Raw genomic sequence first — 18057 nt, 5'->3', positions numbered from 1 at the left:
GAGGGGAAACTGGAATATAAGATGGAGGCTGCTTTGTGGATTATAGGAAATATTTACTCTCAGCTCTATGTATTTCTTCAATGTTTTTTTTTGTGGTACTGAGGGTGGAATCCAAAGGCTTTCTACCTCCGGGCTATACTCCCAGACCTATTTTATACTTTATTTGGAAACAGGGTCTCACTAAATTGCTGAGAGCCTCACTAAGTAGCTGAGGCTGGCTTCGAACCTGTGCGATCCTCCTGTCTTAGCCTCCCAAGCGCGGGGATTACAAGCGTGTGCCACCACTCCCGGCAATGTTTGTTTTTAATGTTGTTTTTGTAACAAACATGTACCTATAGGTATATGTGTGTGTGCCCGTTGTATATAGATATATAACATAATACCATCATGATCACTAAATGATGGGGATATTTTCAAACCTAAGCTATATGGTGCATACTGTCATGTAGGCGGTTGTGTGGTCTATTGCTAATTAAGGTGTCATTATGCAACAGATGGCTATCTATCTACCAATATGTGTATGTATGATGGATGCATATACATATTTATAATGTATATGTATACATGTGTTCCCACATGTATGTATATATGGATGTACATATCCATATTTATGAGTATGTATGTGTGTATATATGATTTCAATAGAAAAAAGTCTTAGATTCTTGTATGCATATGTGGATTTATAAATACATATTTATGGATATTTATTGATATATACACATGTATATGTATATATATATGTGTGTGTATATATATATATATATACATATAATTTCAATAGAAGAAAGTATTGGATTCCTGTTATGGGTCAAGGCTACATCTGGGTCCACCATACCACTTTTTGTGACACCTGTGCCCAATTCCTTAGCCTCGCTGAGATGTAGAGGTTATCACAGTCCCCGTGTGTTGGGGCAATGGTGTTCAGCACTGTAGCTGCACAAGGCAGGTTTTCACTGGTCACCAGCAACAAGAATAAAGACAGTAGTGATTATTATTACTGCCACCTTGCAGTGCAGCCTGAATACACAGGGGTTTCTACCTTACCCAGTCCTCCTCTCTCTGTGGAGAATTCCTGACTTAGGCATCTGATAGCAAGGAGAGAGAACGAACTTGAGGTGATGGCCCTTGCTTGTCTTCATGATGGGAGCCGACCGGGCCACTGGTGCTCAGACATGATCTCTGTCTCTAAGGGGTCACCCTTAGTGATCAAACATTATTCCTTGCTATCTGTGAACGTCTTGAAGGTTACTGTCACGTGATACCGCAGCCTTGAGGTGAGTGGCCAAGAGCATAATTTATGAAAGTCAACACTCTCTGCGCCCACTGAATGTGAACCAAAGACCCCAGATGGAAGGTCACGGGTACATCTCCCTTCTCTGAGCATCCAGAAGTGGGAGGCGGGTTGGAGGCCCGTTCAGGGAGAGATGCTGAGTTAAATCTCTAGGCTCTGTACCCCCCCACCCCGTGGGCGGGAAACGACAGCTCTGGGGTTCAGTGCCGTCACGTGAGACGGTGGGTGTACGCTGCCGCACCAGCAAGTGTTCCCAAGGCCGACTGGCTAAGGGCTTCTGAAGAGGTTTTCGTTTTGGGTACTCACAGTATGATTTCCATATCGGAGGCTGATACTCCTCAGCATCTGGAATAAAAAGAAACAAAGCACTCTGTCAGCCCGCACATCAAACTGTCAGCCTGTGTCTCCATGAGCTGCACGTGCTCACCTAGGGGAGGGGACACTGTAGGCGTGAGGGAGGGCGTGTGCCCAGAAATCCATGGACCCAACACCGCTCCCTTCAGATCACTTACTGAAACAGAATCCATTGCCTGACAATTTTCACAGAGCCCAGGACATCAAAAAGAGATTTTTTTTAAAGCAATTAACTTGACTGGACCCTGTAGTCATCCTTTCAAAGGGCATTTAGTCAGCTTGGCATAATAAACATTCAATTTATCTCATAGTTTCCAGTCTCAGACCTTCAGCCCTCTTGTTAAGGTTGGGGGCAGGACGCAAAGTGGCAGGTACAGAGTATTAAATGTGGCAGGTTGCACAGCCCAACTCACTGCACCCCTCAAAGGCTGGGGCTGCCTCACTGAGCCACAGGGTTTGGTCGGAACTGCACTATCTCTTTGCATTAGCTCCAACGTGGGGTCTAAAAAAAACTCCACGAACCGCTCAGTGATCAGAAGTGTCATAGCAAGAATTAGAACAAAAGGGAGAGGACGGTATTGGTATTTGTCAATCCAGAAAACAGGCAATGGAAGGAAATCTGCTTGTTCAGTCCCTCAGCTGACAGCTGAGCTTTCTTGTTATTCTGGTGCGGTTGTAAGTCCTCCAGGTCTCGGTTAGAGAGCCTGCATGGAACATACTGCAGCCTCGGGGACACAGGAGGAAAGTCCCTCCCCTAGTCACAGAATGTGGAGCCAGAGGAGAGAGAATGGTTCTCTAACCCAATGACCTTTTGGCATCCGTTTCTCCCAAGGCAACCCCAGCCTTGGCTTCTGGACCCTTATCATCTTCCTAACCTTCTGCAGGCAAATGGTTTGAGAATGTTTCTCTCTGAGAAACAAATATGCTATTTATTTACCAAAAAAAAAAAAAAAAGCAAAAGCAAAGAAGCAAAAAAAAAAAAAAAATCCCACAAAGGAGGTGGTAACTTTTCCCAAATCCTTTTCAATTACATCTGTGTACCTTAAATTAAATTATTGCAAAATTAATATTTTGCTCTCTGGGGCCCACTGCCTCACTGCTCAACTAAACACTTGCAAAGGCCATTTTTTTCGTTTAAGTGCGTCTGTGGCTAGAAACTGTGTGACTGGGTGGTTAGCCGCACACACGCGCACGGCACTGATGATGGCTTATGTTGTCAAGCAGCTTCGGTTTGCTGAGGGGCCTTCAATGCCTTTGTCACAGTAAGAGAATAATATCTTGTAATAATGAGCTTCTAAGCTGGGCGTGGTGGCGCACGCTTGTAATCCCAGCATTTGGGAGGCTGAGACAGGAGGATCGCAGTTCACAGACAGCCTCAGCTACTTAGTGAGGCCCTCTGCAACTTAGTGAGACCCTGTTTCAAAATAAAGAATAAAAAATAGGACAGGGGGTGTAGCTTGGAGGTCAAATGCCCCTGGGTTCCACTCCCAGACCCACATAATAATAATAATAATAATAATAGTAATAATAATAATAATAAATAAATAAATAAGCTTCTACCTAAACAGTAAAATTCTAGAACCATCCACGCCATGCCGCTTCACTATATGGCAAAATGTAGATGGCATCTTCAAAATTATTTTTCAAAGATAAGATAAATAAAGATCAGCGCGCGCGCGCACACACACACACACACACACAATTTGCATAAAATGTAACTCCACCTAACTGTAGCGTCTCGTTATTTCAGATGAGGTTTGTTCTGAGTCAAGTACAAGCCCAGACATAGAAGTGTCAAATCTCTTGAGACTCTAAGCATCGCTTTCTAAAAGTCGAGGAGGAGACCCTACGACAAGGGAGTCGGTTTTCTCTACACAAGTCTTTGACTACAGTCCAGACGCTCAACTTGAACCTGCTACGGTTTTGTTGCGTTTTCTTTCCTGAAGTCAGAAGTATAAATGAGATCACTTCTCACTCTCCATTTTAGTCTTGCTGTTCTGAGAAAGACTTAGAATTTCATTCTATCGGGAACATCAGCCTCTACCTTAACTTTCCTGCAGGCCTCCCTGACGGCCTTGCAAACAATTTCCCCTCTCCTCTTGCTCCCTGTTAGCAACATAGCACTGGGATGCAGGACAACTGCCAACAGAAACGAGATCATACCACTTCCTTGCAGAAATCACATGGTACCTCCCCTCTGCGCATGGAGCAAACTTCGAGCACCTTCCTCCGGCCTAGAGGGCCCTGGGTCATCAGGAGCCTGCCCACCTCTCCCACTCCACTGCAAACACTTCTCCCTTTCTCGTTTCTCATAGAGCCATCCTGGCTTTCTCCTGGTTCCCAGACAAGCCAATCTCGCCCAAGCTCCCAGCCTCTGCAATTGTGGTCTCTTCATGTCAAATGCTCTCCAATAGATATCGACATGGCTCACTTGCTCCATCCCGTAGAGCTCGGCTCAGATACACCTCCTGGGAGCTTCCCTGCCAACCTCCTGTAAGGTGGCCTTCCCCCTACCTGTCTCTCTCCAAACACACAGCTTATTTTTCTTCACAGCCTTTATTACCATCTGAAATTATTTATTGATTTGTTGGTTTGTTGTGACTGTTTTCACCCCGCTCTTTGTCAAACTCCATAAAAGCAGGGATTTTGCCTCGTTTGCTCTGCATCGCCAGCCCTGGGACGGGTGCCTGGCATACAACATTCACCCCCAGAATGAAAACAAGGACACGTGATATACATGCATAAACTCCCAGGCTGCAAATCCCACTTCTTACAAGTTCTATCGAGTAACTTCAAGTCCCCGATTTAGATGCTTTTTGTCTCTCAATCTTCGTCTATGCAAGACATGAACAAGAAGAAACTCCTCCCAAGCCGTGGGAGCACCCCGATTCCTCGGGGCATTGTGGGAATTAATGAGCTAGTGTACATGACGTTCTTGGGACATCGCTGGGCACACAGGGGCTCTGAATGGAGCCCCACCAAGCGGCTGTGCAACCCCTGTCCTGATCCCTCCTGGTGGCCTGTGCTTCTGTCTTCCCTCTCTCGACTGCAGCCAATGACTCTCTCCACTCTTGCCCCCAGATCTGAAGCCTGTAATTAAGTCCCAGGGCTGTTGTCATGGAAGGTTTTTCTTGCCATAAAAGAATTCAAATTGAGAGGCCATTTGTCATGCTTCAGCGGAACAACTATAATTACCTTGGCCTTGGAGACACAGTTCACAAACCACGAAAGCACAGTGAGGAGGCCTTGGTCAAGCAACAGGGCACCAAGTATTTTTAATATGTCGAAACAAAGCTTTGCTTGCCCCCAGCACCGCCCCACCAACACACACACTATTTGCCTGGCTCTTCAGTGACCCTCTTCCCTCTCCGGGGCCTGACCCCTGGAATAGACCTTCAAGGTCATGTAGTCCATGTTTGTCATTTGGCTAATGAAGACCAGGAAGCACAGACCCATTGAGTGGCCTCCTCAAGGTCATAAAACAAATAGGAGGAGAACCAGAGCTGGGGAGTGGTCTTCTAGACTCTGGCCACATTAGTCATCTCTGCCAAGAGGCCTCTTCATTTACATATATTGGAATCACAAAAACAAAATTACCATATAACAGATTTATTACTTCAATTATTGGGAGGCTTGGAAGATATAATTAAAAGGAAGAAAAGAAAGAAAATTAGTGGTATGAAAAATCACCCTGAAGTCAAGTGGTGGGATAGGATTCAATCTATGCACATCCCCCCCCAGGTAATAAAGTCTTTTCCAAAACATATAAGTCTGTTAAACATTTTAGAGAAATGGGCATAATACAGAAGGAAGAGAAAGTAGTGAAAGAGCTCCAAGTTAAAAATAATCTGCCACTGAACTCAAAAGACAGTAATATATTTTTAGAAAGGAATAAGAATTCTAAGGATCAGAGAGACTTAGAAATACATATATTGCTTAAAAGCACTGAGTAATATGTATTTAACCTTTCAAAAGTACGTGTTGACCCTTGACTCAGCAATTCTACTTATAAAAAGCTGGCCTAAGGCATTGAGTGCATGTGTATAAAAGGGTATGTATATGAAACATGTGGATGATATATACATGTGCATATGGGTAAACTATATATACACAAGATATATATATATATATATCTTGATATATATGAACAAGATATATATATCTGATATATGAACATGATATTTATTGCTCCTCTGTGCATAAGAGTGTATCTAAAAGCACAGCAAGAAGAGATGGTTAAAATAGTTATACTTTGCAATAGAAGTGATAGTTTGGCCCATAGCTCTGTGGTCAGGAGCGGAGCCTTGGAGGGAAAATGTCTAGGTTCAAATCCCAGCTCTGCTTCCTGGTTGTGTGACCTCAGGCAAGTTATCTAATTACTTTGTGTCTCAGCTTTTTTTTTTTTTTTTTTTTTTTTTTTTTTGGTGGTACTGGGGTTCCTGGAAGCCCTTCTACCTCCGGGCTACACTCCCAGACCTATTTTTATACTTTTTTATTTTGGAAACAGGGTCTCTTAAGCCAGCGCAGCTGGCTTTGAACCTGCGCAATCCCCGTCTCCGCCTCCCAAGCGTGGGGATTACAAGTGTGCTCCGCCATGCCCGGCATCCGCTTTTTAATCTATAAGGTGGGAGTAATAATACTACCCAACACACAGGACTGGATGGGTTGATCTGTACAAGACATTTGGTCTGTAAAGAGAAAATAACAAATGTGCTTCTTGTCATCACAGCCAGGTGCAGTTGAAAGCCCTAAGACAAGAGGCTGAGAGAGAGAGAGAGAGAGAAGAAGAAAGAGAGGGAGGGAGATAGAGAGAGAAAGAGAAGAGAGAGGAAGAAAGAGAGCAAGAAAAAAGAGGAAGACAGAGGAAAGATGGGAAGAGAGACAGAGAAGGAGAGAGACAGATACTGCTGTGATGAGACACTACTTGATAAAGAAACGTAAATGAAAGATGGACACAAGATAAATTGTGAGAGAATAAAGTAAAGTGCTCGGTCTGGTCTCCGGAGCATGGTTGTTCATATAACGCACGTTGTTATATGATCCATCTTTAATCATAGAGAAATGTGCTGCTTTGTCAACCCAGACACAAAACAACTTATTAACTATGAATCCATTTTTAGGAAAATGGAAATGTTTATTTACATAGAAATTATCGAGACGTCTATAAGCCCGGTTATTAAAACTCATTACACCCAAAGGGAAAATACGGGTGAATTCTGTTCCTTACCTGAATCTTATAATTTTCTGCACAGTACAAGCTTGTACACAAGCTTATATAAAAATTAAAAGAAATGAGGAATAATACATTTGTAGGCATGCTAGGTGATATTTTTAAACACATTCTCTAAATCAATCACCAGCTAGGTAAAAAAAAAAGACAACGAAAATCGTTGTCATAATCACACAAGCAGCAGGTGCAGCGTCCATGCTAGAAGCGTGAAGGGGCGGGGAGGTAGGAGGAAGGCGTCTGTAGCAGAGGGTCATGCCCAGCCCCCACCCAGGCCCTCTTTACCCCTGAGGCTTGAGGAAGGAGACAGTTCAAATAAGGTCATGTCCACATATGAAGGTATGGCTACCAATCTCACTAACGTGTGGAGAGAGAGAGGAAGGGAGTCCGGGGAGATGTAGGAGAGACACTGAGTGCTGTTGTGTGTGTATGAGTATAACACTTTGATTCTCACTCTTAATTCCAATGCACCAATAAAAATAAAAATAAAAACTTCTGTGAAAAAAAAACACACTGATAAGCATTTTTTGTTTCTTTTTGCGGTACTGCTGATTGAACACAGGGACATTCTAACTCCAAGCTACACGCCAGCCCTATTTTATTTTTTTATTTGGCCGCAGGGTCCCTCTAGGTTGCCGAGAGCCTTGCTGAGTTGCTAAGGCCGGTTTCAAGCTTGTGATCGTCCTTAGTCTCCAAAGACTGGGATTACAGGTGTGCGCCACCATTCCTGTCAATTCTAAGCAGGCTTGGAGGCAGTTACTTCCCTTCACTAAAAAGAAATAAAAAGGAAACAAATATAGATGCTTAAAATTATCCAAACTTTATAAAAATAGGCAATAAGACCACTGAGACAAAATAATCCGTAAAGAATCTGAATATATTAAATAGAAAAAATTTGGTTAAGGGACCCAGAGGTGCAGATTTAAACTTGAAGGCCACCTCGAGGAAACCTTATATGCTAAAACAATAAAGCCCTGAAAAGATAGGTCTGCCATTTCAGTCTTAGGAGATGACAACACATTCTAGGATTGGCCCGAAGTGTCTGAGACACTTCAGGGTCAGTCAGCCTGAGGGGACAAAGCGGGGTAGAGCCCAAGTGTCCTAAAAAAATCATCTTTCATGATCAAGGGCATAGCAGAAATAATGTAACCTCTATTGTTTTTACTAAACGAATTGTTGAATGCCAGGAAAAGCCCAATAATTTTCCAATGGGCCTTTTAAGAAAGTCACCTGCTTCAGAAAAAAGCACCATTAAGAGACTTGTGTGAATTCCTGAAGCTTTCGCTCCTTGAATAGCTAAAGCGAAAATGTACAGGAATGGCCTCATGCCTTGTCCTGCAATTTTGCCTCTTGAGTTTGATGATGTTTGTTAGCCGTGTGCCTGTGTCGGTGCACACGGATTCGTGTCTGTTTAGCTGTAACTTGGTATTCCACCTTGGATTCATCCCAATATAATTCACTTATCTGTGTAAGAGTCTCCAAGTAAAAGACATTTAGGCTGTTTCAGCTCTTTGCTAAACAACGCTGTGCAGTTATTTGGTCTGAGTAAGTTGAATCAAGTGGGTGAAGGGTCTGTGTATGTTTCATTGTAGAGGCTTTGGTTAGATGAGTGTGGTGGCTCATGCTTGTAATCCTAACACTTGGGAGGCTGAGACAGGAACATAGCAGTTTCAAGGCCAGCCTCAGCAATTTAGGGAGACTTTGTTTCAAAATAATAATAATTTTTAAAAGCTGGGGGTTTAACTCAGAGGTAAAAGTGCTCTGGTACCAGAACAAGAGAAGCTTTTGTTAAAACCATCTACAAAAATATAAAAACAGCCGTGCCATTTGCAACTTTCAGCAATGTTTGCAAGAATGCCTGTTTGCTCATAATGACACTGGCTATTACTAATATAGATCTTAATTTGTGATACCTTTAGAAAAATCACTGGTGAGATCTTCTAGGTGGCAAATAGAAGCCCAGAGCACTCCTGGGAGTGAAATCGCAGAACCATATGATCGGGGGGTGGGGTGAAAGCACACGGATCCCACACATGTTGGCAGCTCCAGCTGGAAGGTGGTACTCTTCCAGGCATTTTAGCTCCAGAAATCTGTTGATTCAGTGGACTCACCTGGGGAGCAAGTGTAAAGGAATTTTGGGACTGATTAATGAGGAAAAAAATCAAAGAATGCATGTGCTCCGCTTGGGTAGGTGACAACCGAAGAGGAAATAACTGTAAACATGAAGAACAGCCAGGCCCCTTCTCTTGGCTGAGTGGAGGGCCACTGGACCCAGAAACAAACACATGCAGGGGCTTTGGGAAAAGGAGTGAAAAAAGCCAGTGGTGGTGGCCCACGCTTGTAATACCACATTCTGGAGGCTGAGACAGGAGGAGCAGGGTTCGAGGAAAGCTATGTAGTGAGGTTCTTTGCAACTCAGTGAGACCCTGTTTCAAAATAAAGAATAAAAAATAGGGCTGAGGGTGTAGCTCGTAAGTAGACTGCCCCTGGGTTCCATCCCCAGTACTGGAAAAAAAAGGAAGGAAGAAAAAAGAAAAAGAAAAAAGGAGTGAAAAAATTGCTTATACAGAGGAGGATCTACCAATCCAGAGATGACCCATCCCTTAGTCAATTATGGCATGGTGGGGGGAGTAGGAAAAGAGTGGAAGGAGAAGGCTCTTCCTCTGCCATCCCGTTGCCCAGAGTAGCCACGTCCTCGCTGTCACTTTGATTTATCCATGCACACACCGCAGAGCACCTGTTCCAGGAAAGTTGGTTGAAAACAGGTTTTTCAGTCAGGCACAGAACAGCCTCACAATTAGATGACAGTTCCGAATTTGTTGGGCGATTAGCTTAATGGGCCGGGAATGGGTTGAAATACAAATGAAAACCAACAACAACAGCAGAGGTGGGATGCTGTGCCCGTGCACGCGCTGCAATATGTCTGCGGCACGCTTGCATCCAACCTTCAGAAGTGTGTGTGTGTGTGTGTGTGTACATGAAGCCCCTGGTAGACCCCTGCAGCCACATAGTGCCAGAGCCAAGTAGAGAGAGTATCTACAAATTGCCCCCAAGCATTGAGACGGGAAGGCTGCTCCACTGCCTTCTTGCTGTTGCTTATCATTTGCACACGGTCCCCACGCTCCCCTGAGAACTTGCATGTCCATGGATTACTCTTTGGACACTCCGCTTGGGCGAGGCTCCATTCCTCACCTCCATTGGCTGGTGTGCATCTGGTGATGTATCTCATCTTGTATCAGAGATTTTCTTGCAGAGAACAAGTAATGAGGCAAATTCCAGGAGCTAGCTGAAATTTGCTAGGTCCCAAGGAGGCTTATTCGAAGATGGAGAAGCCACCTAGAGCCTTGGGCTAGAGTTTGCGGCCACTAGAGGGCCACACCGAGCTTCTGTTTCAGGCCACTTACTCTGTAGGAGGGTCATGATGAGATGTTCCCAGTACACAGGTGTTTACTGAGTAAGTAAAGCCAGGCTTTGGGTAAGTGGCCGGGAACTGGCAGGGGGCTTAGAAAGCTCTGCTGTCTTCCCTGGGCACCTTTCCTGGTCATCCCGTGTGCCGCCCATTTAGCCCCCGTTCTTCCACCACTGAGGCCTTTCTTTAGATCCTTGAATACGTCAAGCTCATTCTAGTCTCAGAGCTCATACTCGGCCTCTTTCCTCAGATTGCTGCATGCCTTATCATCCGGAGCTCGGCTTAAACCTCCTGGCTCCTGAGAGAGGTCTTCCCAGGCTGTGGTTTCCCAGAGACTTGCTTCGGGATTTCGCAAAGCCTCTTCCCTCTGGATTTTTTTTTTCACCTTATGCTTATTTATTTCTTTGTGTATATATTACCTTCCCATGCTAAACAGACTGCACTGTGAGAGCAAGCACCTCGTTTCTCTTTCTCTCTGCTATCTGGGTCTCCTTTACCCTGTAATCTGGTTTAGAAGAAGGCACTGGACAGTGCCCACTGTAAACACGTGGATACTTCCTCTGGGCAACACATTCCCCAGGCAGAGGATAGCACCTGGTAACACAAGCCCAAGTGGGATTTAACCCCACCGGTCCCCTCCACCTGGCTCAAATGAAACAACTGGAATGGTGTTGACTGCTGAATTCTAGGACGTAGTAGGTGTTCAATCAAGATTGGGTAAGTGAGGGGCAGATGCATGCAGTTGACTGATACAAGCAAATAAGGAGACAGCTGCCGCCCAGCCAGGGGATGTGAGAGAGCACAGATGGCAGCTTCCCAGCCTGCGGGAGGCTGGGGTGGCTGGGCATTAAGGCCCCTCTCTGTGCCTTGACCAGTCACCCCTGGCCTTAAGCATACTCATCCAGGGCTCTGCCGGGAGCAGTCCCAGGGTAGTAGAATCCAACAATAAAGCCTAATGTCCCCGAAGAGAAATCAGAGAAGCAGAAACTTCTGGCCCCACAGCACGGTGAGCCTGGCAAAGAAGTCCCCTATGACCAGCCATCACCGTGGGTGACCGATGGTAACCGGGCCTCTGTGGCAAATGAGACCGTGGTGCTGCTGTGATACTTCCTCCACCAGTTAATTTAGCCCTTTGCCTTTAAATTCAGCCTCATACAAAATTTTAAGACATGGAAAAAATGTGAATAAGTTCCTTGCCAAAGTGTAACACACGTGGGCCTCTACTCAGTTTCCCCATGGAGTCCTCTTTGCCGTCCCAGATCTCCTGAGCACAGTTTCTACCATCTGCCTTCCTGGCCACTTTCTGGCCCTTCCAGTTTCCTCTCACAAACCAGTTTCCTCTCACAAACCAGTTTCCTCTCACAAACCAGTTCTGAAGAGGCACAGACAGGGCCAGGCACAGAAATGGCAGCAACCCCACTTCCCTGGAACCGTTTTCTGTTCCAGTCAGCATTCTCACAGCCATAATCTACACACCTGGCCATGCAACTTAGAGGCCCGTGCATGCAACATGCAACATGTGACATGCGACCTGCAACATGCAACATGCAGCATGCAACATGCGAGGCCGAGACCGTGAATCTCAGGACATGGTAGCGGTAGGTGGAGAGAGAAGAGGACATGGGCTGCGCTCCTCGTATCATGGAGGCCGGGAGCAAGAGAGCAAGCAGGGATGAAGGAACCACAGATACTCTCCAAGGCTGCACCCCAGAGATCCGGCCCTCCAGCCACACCCGACAAGCCCAGGCCACTCCCTAGGTAAATCTACTACCGTGGATTTATCCACTGCTGGGATTATAACCTTTGTGACTCAGGGACATAAGTGAGTTCTTTAGAGAACATTTCATACCTAAGAATAAAAGGAGGAGAGAGTGAAGACATCGAGGAGGCTGGTCAGTAACCTAGGTAGGCAACACAATGACCTGAAATCCCATGGTGACAGTGGAGATCGAGGGCACTGGAGTCAAAAGATGTGGAAGAAAGAAAATCTGTAGGGCTAGCACTGATTTAGATCCAAGTGGAGAGGGAGAGAGGGAATGGCCTCCGGCTTGAGTAGAGAGAGATGAGTGAGGTTTGGCTTGTGCAGCTGGATGGACAGTGACTCCACTTGTAGACAGGGGCATGCTACAGCAGACCCAGATGTGGCAGAGAGCGATTCCCCTGGCTCTCCACTGCCGGAAGAAGATGGAGATAGGATAGCCAGGTCTAAGAGGCCTGCAGTCCAGAAAGGAGATCTGAGCTGGAGTTAGTGTATACACTAACTAGCTGCCTGTATACACTAAAGCAGAGGACATGGATACTCAGAGTAAGACAAGGAGGCCCCGTACACAGCCAAGAGATGCTAGGTGCAGCGACACAGCAGGTGAAGAGGAGGGGAGTGAGCTGAGGCCGGCAGGATAAGAGGGAACCCAAGGATGGGGTGACCTAGAAGGCAAAGCATGAGCCACCTGGGAAGGGGGAAGTGGTCACCGTATCAGAAGCTGTTTCAGGGAGATAAACAGGACAAAGGCCACTGCTGCAGCAATAAAGGGTTTCAATGACCTTGCAATGCATTGTGGGTAGAAGCCACAGTCAAGTGAGATACAAGGATAAATGGGAAATGGAGAAAGTGGGGCTTCTGGACAGGAGTCTCGCAGTTACACAGAGGGGTGAGGGACTGCGGGAGATGAAGGACACAAACTCCAAGCTGGTTATCACCTATCACCTTTGCCAAACCATTTGCAAGGTCCCCGGGCTCCCGGGACCTCTCCCAATTTACTAGTTCTAAGTTGTTCTAAAGTGCAGAATTCTCCCAGCATGGTGAGCTGCTTTCCTGGTGGGCCGTTCCCTCCTTTATCATTCACATGCAATCTCCTCTGCTGTTTCTTTAGAGACAGCTTCACAGCTACCACTTCCATCCAGCCTGGCGAAGTGTCTCTCCTCCCCATTTTCTCTTCCAACATCTGCCCGCCTTTTAACACATTCTTTTCATCAGAGGAATGTCTTGCTGGCTTTCCTCCAGAAACCCTCTTGGGCATTCATTTATTCATCTGACAAATATTTACCTAGAGCTCACGGCCTACTTGGCAGGAAATACTGCACTAGACACGGCTGCAGATATAAATGTGAGACGCAGAATCAAACCACAAAGAATCAGTTTGGAGGCAAAATAAGACGTCAGCTCATTCACCCATTCAAGCACTAACCGACTGCCAGGCAGTGTCGGGCCCTGGTCATATGTCTGTGTCACAGTGACACAAGAGAGAAAGCAGTAGTATAGAGAGAGACGGAGTGCTGTTGGAATAGAGAGGAAAGAGATCATTTTACTCAGTTAATTCTTGGTTTTGTTGTTATTCTTTTTGTTTGTGTGTGATATTGGGGATGGAACCCAGGGGCATTCTACCTCCAAGCTACACTCCTAACCCTATTTTTTATTCTTTATTTTGAAACAGGGTCTCACTGAGTTGCAGAGGGCCTCACTAAGTAGTTGAGGCTGTTTTCAAATCATGATCCTCCTGTCTCAGCCTCTCGAATGCTGGGATTACAAGCGTACGCCACCATGTCCAGCTTGTTGCTATTCTTATATTGATTCTACGATAGTACTGATCATTTTCCTGAGAAGGTTAGCCCCTAGACAAGGAAACAATATAGATATACCTCCATCCAGCTCTCTATCTCTGCCATTTAAAAGAGCCACCATGTCCTCCTGTGATAATATTAATTGTTGTGGTACTGGTGATTGAACCCAAGGGGTGATCTACCTTTGAGCTACACCACCTGCCCTATTTTATCTATTATTTTGAAGCAGGATCTTGCTGAAGGTCTTGCTAAATTGCTGAGACTGTCCTCGAACCTATGATCCTCCTTTTTCAACCTCCCAAGTACCGGGATTCTAGGCAGGCACCACCACACCCCAGCTTCCTTTCCTCCTATTGTGGTAACATCCTCTGCATGTCTTGAGTTTACTCTGTCTCTCCAGATATATAAGGGGCTAAATGCTCACAAAAGCAACCCATAAATCAGTCGCTACTGATAAGCAAAGAAAGGTTTTTCCCCCCTATATTATATTCAGAATCAAATAGTCCCAAGATACAAGGTCAAGAAAAAAGGTGAAGCTATCTACCAACATCGGAAAACAATTTTTAAGTGCCTAGTATATTTCCGTTTAAAGAGTAGGCTCCTTATACATATTTTATTGAATATTTACAGTTTTCCTAAACAATCTGTCTACCACTCATTCACCTATTCATCCAACCACCCATACATCTAACTATCCATCTAACCAATCTATCATCCAACCATCCATTTATCTATCTATCCATCCATCCATCCATCCCCATCCACCCACCCACCCTTCCTTTCTTTCAGCAAATACTTTTGTACCAGACACCATGCTCCCTGACAAATACAGCCGTGACCAAGGCAGACCATTTCCTCTTTCAAGCTATCTTTAGTCCGGCAATGAAGACAAACAAAGATGAAGCCAGTAATTACTGTGAAAAGAACAGAGAATGTTCAGGGTTCAAAGGAGACGCAGAGCAGAGGTCTGAGGGTAAGTGTTATCTCCTAGAAAGGAGGAAAATGAAACTCAAAGAGATTAAGTCATTTTCCCCAAGGACCCACTGCCAGTGAAAAAGTGGAGATCAAATCCAGATGTTTGCTTCAGACCTGAGTGATTTTTCTCCCCCTGGTCATAGTCCCATGGGAGAATCAGATGCAGAAGCCAAGTGGAATTTTTAGTTCTTTCTGATTCTTGGCCTGTTTCAAATATATAATGTGGTTTACACATCGTAGAAAATAGCAGTAGAGAAGTAGGAAAACTTAATCAATTTCTGCCATCCTTTAGAACAAAAAATGTGAAATCTTACTAATACCTCCTCTTTCTCTCCCATTTTTTCTTCCCCCTTCTGTCTTTCCTTCCCTACCTCCCATCCCTCATCCATCCCTCCATGTTCTACCTCAAGGGCCTCCAGGACCCTTTGTGACTCCCCCCAGACCTCGTTGTCAGTAGAGATATTCCACCCAGACCCAGACCCAACTCATCAACTCACTCCCAGTCTGGCAACAAAGAGGCCCTGTGATTTAGAATAGTCCTTCTGCGTAACCGGCACCATTGATAGAATTGGTGTGGTTAATATAATTACAGTAATTCACATCAAGCATGGACATGTCGGCTGCTAGCTCCCTGCAGCCCACATCTGCCAGAGCATTGCTTGTCTTACAGACTGAAAACAGAACAGAAGCCAGGCACTTGCTGAGGGTGGCTGGCTCTACTGTCATTGTGAAGGAGAGAATTCTAGTGTCGGTGCCACAGGCAGGACCACACAACTATACTCTGGTCAATAAGTCCAAAGAACTTTGGGAGAGGGCCCTGGGCTTCTTGTGCTGGTATTCCAGGAGGCTCTGGGTTCCTCTCTTAACCTTGACTTAGGGGGCCTCAGTTTCCTTATCTGTAAAGACAAGGGTTTGGCTAGATGCCTGCCTGGAAGTGCTCTCCTAGGAGACAGCTCCATGAACCCTGAATCCTGAGTCACGATTGCTGTGTCCTTCTTTTGGACCCTCTGATCAGAGCTGTTCAGTGTGAGAACGTGCAGGCCTGGGGTTCTGGCGAGCCCAGCCTTCCTCCAGGGAACAGGAGAACCTTCCTGTGTCTGCTGAGGAAGCTCAGGGAGGAAACTCTGGGTCTCTGTCTGGTTGATGGTGTGTCCAGGGGAGGCAGAAGCCATTTGTCTCTTGGCTCTGAGCCATTCCTCGGGGCACTGTCCTGCTGGTAAAAGGCCATCTTCCTGGTGACCCAGCCCTATGGCACCTGGGGACGGGTAAGCCTGCTTAATTCTGGAGCTCATAATTAAGCCCACCTGGCTAAACGCTTTCCTACCAGTCCTTAATAAAAATGCAAACTTAGGCTCATCTTAACTATGTCAACCTATTATATTTGATTTCTTTGTTCAGGATAGGGACTATTAAATACCCAGAACCCCCTAAGTAAAAGTCAGCCTGTATTTTCCTAGTGAGATGCCCTCCACAAGATTTTTGCATATACAAATTTTTAGTGATACAAATGAAATTATATAAATGATTTAGTGATATATAGGAAATATCTACTTATAGGGCTCAATCCATTAATTCAGATATATATATTTATATGTTGTTGTTGTACTGGGGTTCCTGGACACCTTTCTATCTCCGGGCTACACTCCCAGACCTATTTTTATACTTTTTAATTTGGAAACAGGATCTCTTAAGCCAGCGCGGCTGGCTTCAACCTGCGTGATCCTCCTGTCTCCGCCTCCCAAGCGTGGGGATTACAAGCGTGCGCCACCATGCCCGGCTATAGATACATATTTAGAATCATGTTTAAAATAACACACAAATTTGAAATAATGGCTCTCCTCAATCCACATTTCATGAATAACTTTATTTAAATTCTCTCTGTGCATCTTTAAGTCTTAAATATTTTTCTCCAAAGCGTGTCAAGCAAGACAAGTCTGCTTGTCTCTTGATATGATGTTGCCATCAGACGCTGTATGCAGCCACAGTCACGGGCCCGAGAACAGGAGCAGCTGGGCTTTCTTCACCCTGCAAGTGCCCTCTTGGCACAGTACTCTCTTGAATGGTCTCTCAAGTAGCAAGAGGCTGGCCGCGAACCTGCAATCCTCCTGTCTCGGCCTCCCAAGTACTGGATGACAAGTGTGCACCACCATGTCCGGCCCCTCGAGTGGTCTTTTAAAAGTCCACTATATGGCAAGGATACACTACATTGTCAGGAAAGCATCCTAACCACCCTAAATGCTACCTTTTTACACAATTAAAAAAATTACATTCACTGAGCTGGGTGTGGTAATCCCAGCGTTTGGGAGGCTGAGACAGGAGAATCCAGGTTCTTGGACAGCCTGGGCTACTTAGTGAGGTCCTTTGCAACTCAGTGAGACCCTGTTTTCAAATAAAGAATAAAAAATAGGGCTGGGGGTATAGCTCAGAGGTAGAATGTCCCCGGGTTCCATCCCCAGTATCATATTGCCAATATATATAGATAGAGAGAGAGAGAGGGAGTGTGTTAGGCTAAAAGACCAATGTAATGTAGTTGGTGAAAATAGATTCCTTTAAATGTATTGTATAATGCTTATTGTTTGAGGGGTTTGAAAAGAAATGAGGTGGTTGATGTGGAAAGCACAAAAAAATGTTAAAATGTTAAATAGGTATACTTCACAGTCTGCAGTGCACAGAACAGTTCTGGAAGAAACAGCCAGAGGTTGGGCTTGTCTGTCTGTGGAGGAGATCTGGGGGTATCAGGAGAGATGGGGAGACTTGGCTTTCACTGGATACACTCTCGCATCATTTGAATTGGAAGGAAGAAATATTTTTTAAAAGACTGTTTACATTTAACTTTTGGCAACTGTTTTGGCAACTGACACTATTTGGGTTAAACTTTTTGCGGTTTTTTCTTTGTTGTTATTTGTTTGTTTTGTTTTTGTACTGGAGGCTACACTGAAGGACATATTACCCTCTGAGCTATACCCCATCCCTATTTTATTTTATTTTTAAATTTTGAGACAGAGTCTCTTTAGATTGTTGAAGGTCTAACCAAGTTGCTACAGCTGGACTTGTACTGACGATCCTCCTGTCTCAGCCTCCTAAGTACTGGGATTATAAGTGTGTACCACCACGCCCAGCTCTTAGCTTCTTTTTTAAAACAGGATTCTATCTAGGCATGGTGGCACATGCTGGTAATCCCCGCGCTTCGGAGGCTGAGACAGGAGGATCTCACAGGTTCAAAGCCAGCCTCAACTACTTAGT

At 45.2% G+C, this 18057-nt stretch overlaps 1 protein-coding gene across 3 annotated transcripts in view; it reads right to left on the bottom strand.

The window, feature by feature from the left end:
- Positions 1 to 18057, bottom strand: part of CHN2 (chimerin 2) — a gene marked incomplete at both ends in the record, with an annotated part of 270186 nt that overhangs the window by 121022 nt on the left and 131107 nt on the right. For all 3 annotated transcript variants that reach the window (XM_080700818.1, XM_080700819.1, XM_080700820.1), the window contains one exon: positions 1598 to 1636. In XM_080700818.1, the coding sequence (XP_080556944.1) occupies positions 1598 to 1636 (39 nt within the window). Of the gene's footprint in view, positions 1 to 1597; positions 1637 to 18057 lie in introns of those variants that run through there.

The sequence above is a fragment of the Muscardinus avellanarius genome, assembly GCF_963383645.1.
Source record: "Muscardinus avellanarius genome assembly, chromosome: 9".
In the NCBI taxonomy this organism is placed as follows: Eukaryota; Metazoa; Chordata; class Mammalia; order Rodentia; family Gliridae; genus Muscardinus; species Muscardinus avellanarius.
The sequence above is the reverse complement of the archived record's forward strand: the minus strand, read 5'-3'. Positions and strand labels throughout refer to the sequence as shown.